Source organism: Atta cephalotes (assembly GCF_000143395.1).
Source record: "Atta cephalotes unplaced genomic scaffold scaffold00052, whole genome shotgun sequence".
NCBI lineage: Eukaryota > Metazoa > Arthropoda > Insecta > Hymenoptera > Formicidae > Atta > Atta cephalotes.
In genome coordinates, this window is record NW_012130116.1 from 972,618 (window position 1) to 975,681 (window position 3,064).

General features: G+C 29.1%; 1 protein-coding gene across 1 annotated transcript; it reads right to left on the reverse strand.

Moving 5' to 3' along the window:
* Positions 1-983: 983 nt before the first annotated feature.
* LOC105623040 (LETM1 domain-containing protein 1) lies at positions 984-2,557 on the reverse strand. Its single transcript, XM_012204443.1, has 3 exons — positions 1,835-2,557; positions 1,594-1,743; positions 984-1,163 (listed from the first exon to the last, which is right to left on the reverse strand). The coding sequence occupies exons 1-3, from the start codon at positions 2,555-2,557 to the stop codon at positions 984-986; spliced, it is 1,053 nt and encodes a 350-aa protein (XP_012059833.1).
* Positions 2,558-3,064: the final 507 nt, after the last annotated feature.

Here is a 3,064-nt window from a genome sequence, read left to right on the forward strand (position 1 = left end):
TATATTATAATATATTACAAGTATCTATTAATTTATAGTACAAATTACTATTATTGTAAATATGTTACAAAAATACATATATAATAAAAATAATTTATTAGCTCAAAAAATTTTTCATTTTCATGAAAATGAATTAATTATGATAGCAAGCAAAACTTCGTATGATCTTATCATATATTTATGCATTATCCTATATGAAATTTTTGATTATTTTCTATGTGCTTGACAAATGTGAAACTTTTACTGATATCTGATAGAAGTGAGAATAATTTGATTGTATATTTTATGATAAAATATTTAAGGAACTTAATGAAAAGAAGAATAGTGAAAAAAATAATTAGTGCAGTACTAAAATGCAGTACTTAAATGTGTTCAGGGTTCGAATTTTAAGAAAAATTATAAGTTATATATTATAGTCATTCAGTGTTTAAACTATTTGGCAATCTATATTTTTTACTAGTACTTATTAGATTTCAACTTGAATTGAGATATTATTTGTTTAGACTTGTCATTTGACGAGTCAAACAGTTATTATAAGATGTTTAGTGCTAATTATTAATTTACTTATCTTTTGTTAGTACAGATCTGCCTGCGAATTTTTTTATTGAAATATTTCTTTCTTTCTCTTATTATTTCATTATTTTTTAGATTAGAATAACATTCATTTTTCTTTATAATAACAAAGCTTACTATTTATAATATTCAATTATATAACAGTATGTTAAATTGTATATAGAATTAGAGGTTTTATATAATTTTATAAAATGCAATAATGACGCACATACGCATGCACACATGACATGTATTTGTTTTATATGTATATATAATTATAAAATTTGTATGTTTGGTATATTTAAATAAATAAATATAAATAGATACAAATGATTCGTATATTTCTTTGGTATAAATAAAATATCATTTACTATGTTAAACATTATCTTTATACAGTTAGCGAAACAAAACTAAAAAATTCTAAAATTTTTTCAACTGTATATAAGAGTCCAATTTGTTGAATGATTATAAGCTAATAAAATAGGGCTGTGTAATAACAAAGATAAATTATTTTGGTCGACAGATGCTGATACTATTAACCATTGCTCAAGCCAGCTTCTCATACTTTCTATAGACATATTTGCAGGATTTACGCCTCTAAAGGATAATGCCTGAAAAATAAATTCATAATAAAATAACGCTAATACATCTTTTGTATACTTCCTATTTAAACAAAATATACTAAATTGTAAATTGTAATTAGAAAATTGTAGATTGTAATTAGAAAATTAGTACTATGTATATATATGTGCGTGTGCGCGCGCGCGCGCGTGTGTGTGTGTGTGTGTGTGTGTGTCTGTGTATAGTAAAATATACATATATGTACGTATAGTAAAAATTTATAATTGCAATTATAATTTACATATGGTTTTTTCAAAATAAAAAAAATTAATTATAGAATAATGAAGATCATCATGAACAAATCATCTTTTATGTATAAGTTACAATAAATAAATAAAAATAAATAAGAGAATAAATTCTTTCATATAAAAAATAGATTTTTTTATATTTTGAAAGCATCAAAGTAATAAAAATATTTACCCATCGCATCGCTTCGTTGGACATTTCTTTTATTCCTCCCTCTCGTATGATAGCACGATCCATTCGCAATATTAACATACCCCTTTCCGTCAATCTTTTCCTCTTGAAAGGTCTCCATAGCGACATACCATGTATTGCCAACAATTCTTTCTGGAAGATGTATACATTTATCTATTTATGACAAGCTTTTATAGAGAATAAATTCATATTCAGAAGTAACAAGTGCAATTTATGGACTAACCAGGTGTTTCCTTTTGAGATTATTGAGAGAATATGGTGGGCCTGAAAAAAGCTTGGAACAAGCTATGATATGCTTAGTGGTTGGATGTGTACCACTTCCTAAGCAAGCTATAACGTCTCGCCATTTTATCCTGAGTGTTTCATCCTTGATGCACTTGAGCTCCGCCTGCATGCATCTGAACAATGGTCTGTTATGCTTCAACCTGGCCTTGTGATCAGACAGCATGAATTCTAGCTTCTGTTGCAGCGTCCAGTAATGCGACGTCAATAAGTAACGTGGAAAATACAGGGCTAGAGGAAAAATAATGTAATTCGTAAATGGTGCAGCCGACAGCAAGAACAACGGCAAGAGCTTTCGCAGATCCCTCGGCATTGTGTGCATCAGCTGCAGCTGCTCCCGTGTTAAGCTATTTACGCCATGTGATTTCTGTTTCTTTATCGCAATGACAAAACTTTTTAGGTTTGTATACACGTCTCTGGTGCCGACACTGAACACACGATACATCTGCATCGTACGCGGGAACTTACGTTCCAGTGTATGTTCATAGTTCTTGATGTAATTTATGTACTTGCCAAACCAGTACCATTTGAGATTGGCTACTTTCCTGGATTTTTCCGATTCTTTGCCCATTTTCACAAGACCTCGTTGTATTGGGCTACGTTTTAAGGGCTCCAATGTGTTTATGCCCTCGCGCACAAATATTCTTGATATCATTTTGTACATTTTAAGATTGATCCTTTTTCAGGAAAGCGAATAGATTTCCGGACTCGGTAACCTGGAAAAATCTTTTTATTTGATCCACTTCTGAAGCTTCTTAATTACAGAAAAAATATTGAAATATATCCTTTATATTATTAAACCTAGGTTTATCACAATCCATTAGAATTGTATGATCACAATACGTACTTAGACAATTATATCCCTTCTAGCTGGAAATTCTAGTATTGTATTTTTCGCGATTGTATTCCCACTATATGTTGTTTCTTTAAATTACTTTTATTGGATGCTGACATTGCGCAGAAAATGATGTTTTATATTTATATTTGCAGCTGAATGTATATGATACATTTCGATATCAATTCACGATCGAGCGGAGCGGAGTCAATCGTTAGACTTATTTACACTTATTTGTTGTTCATTTACACCTCATTTGCAATACAGATAATGTACATACATTTTTACTGTACATATATATATATATATATATATATATATATATATATATATATA

Coding starts and splice junctions, on each gene's coding strand:
- LOC105623040 (XM_012204443.1), bottom strand. CDS start 2,557: ATGTACAAAATGATATCAAGAATATTTGTGCGCGAGGGCATAAACACA. Junction 1,744..1,834: donor ATCTCAAAAGGAAACACCTG/GTTAGTCCATAA, acceptor TACATCTTCCAG/AAAGAATTGTTGGCAATACA. Junction 1,164..1,593: donor CCAACGAAGCGATGCGATGG/GTAAATATTTTT, acceptor TTTATTTTTCAG/GCATTATCCTTTAGAGGCGT.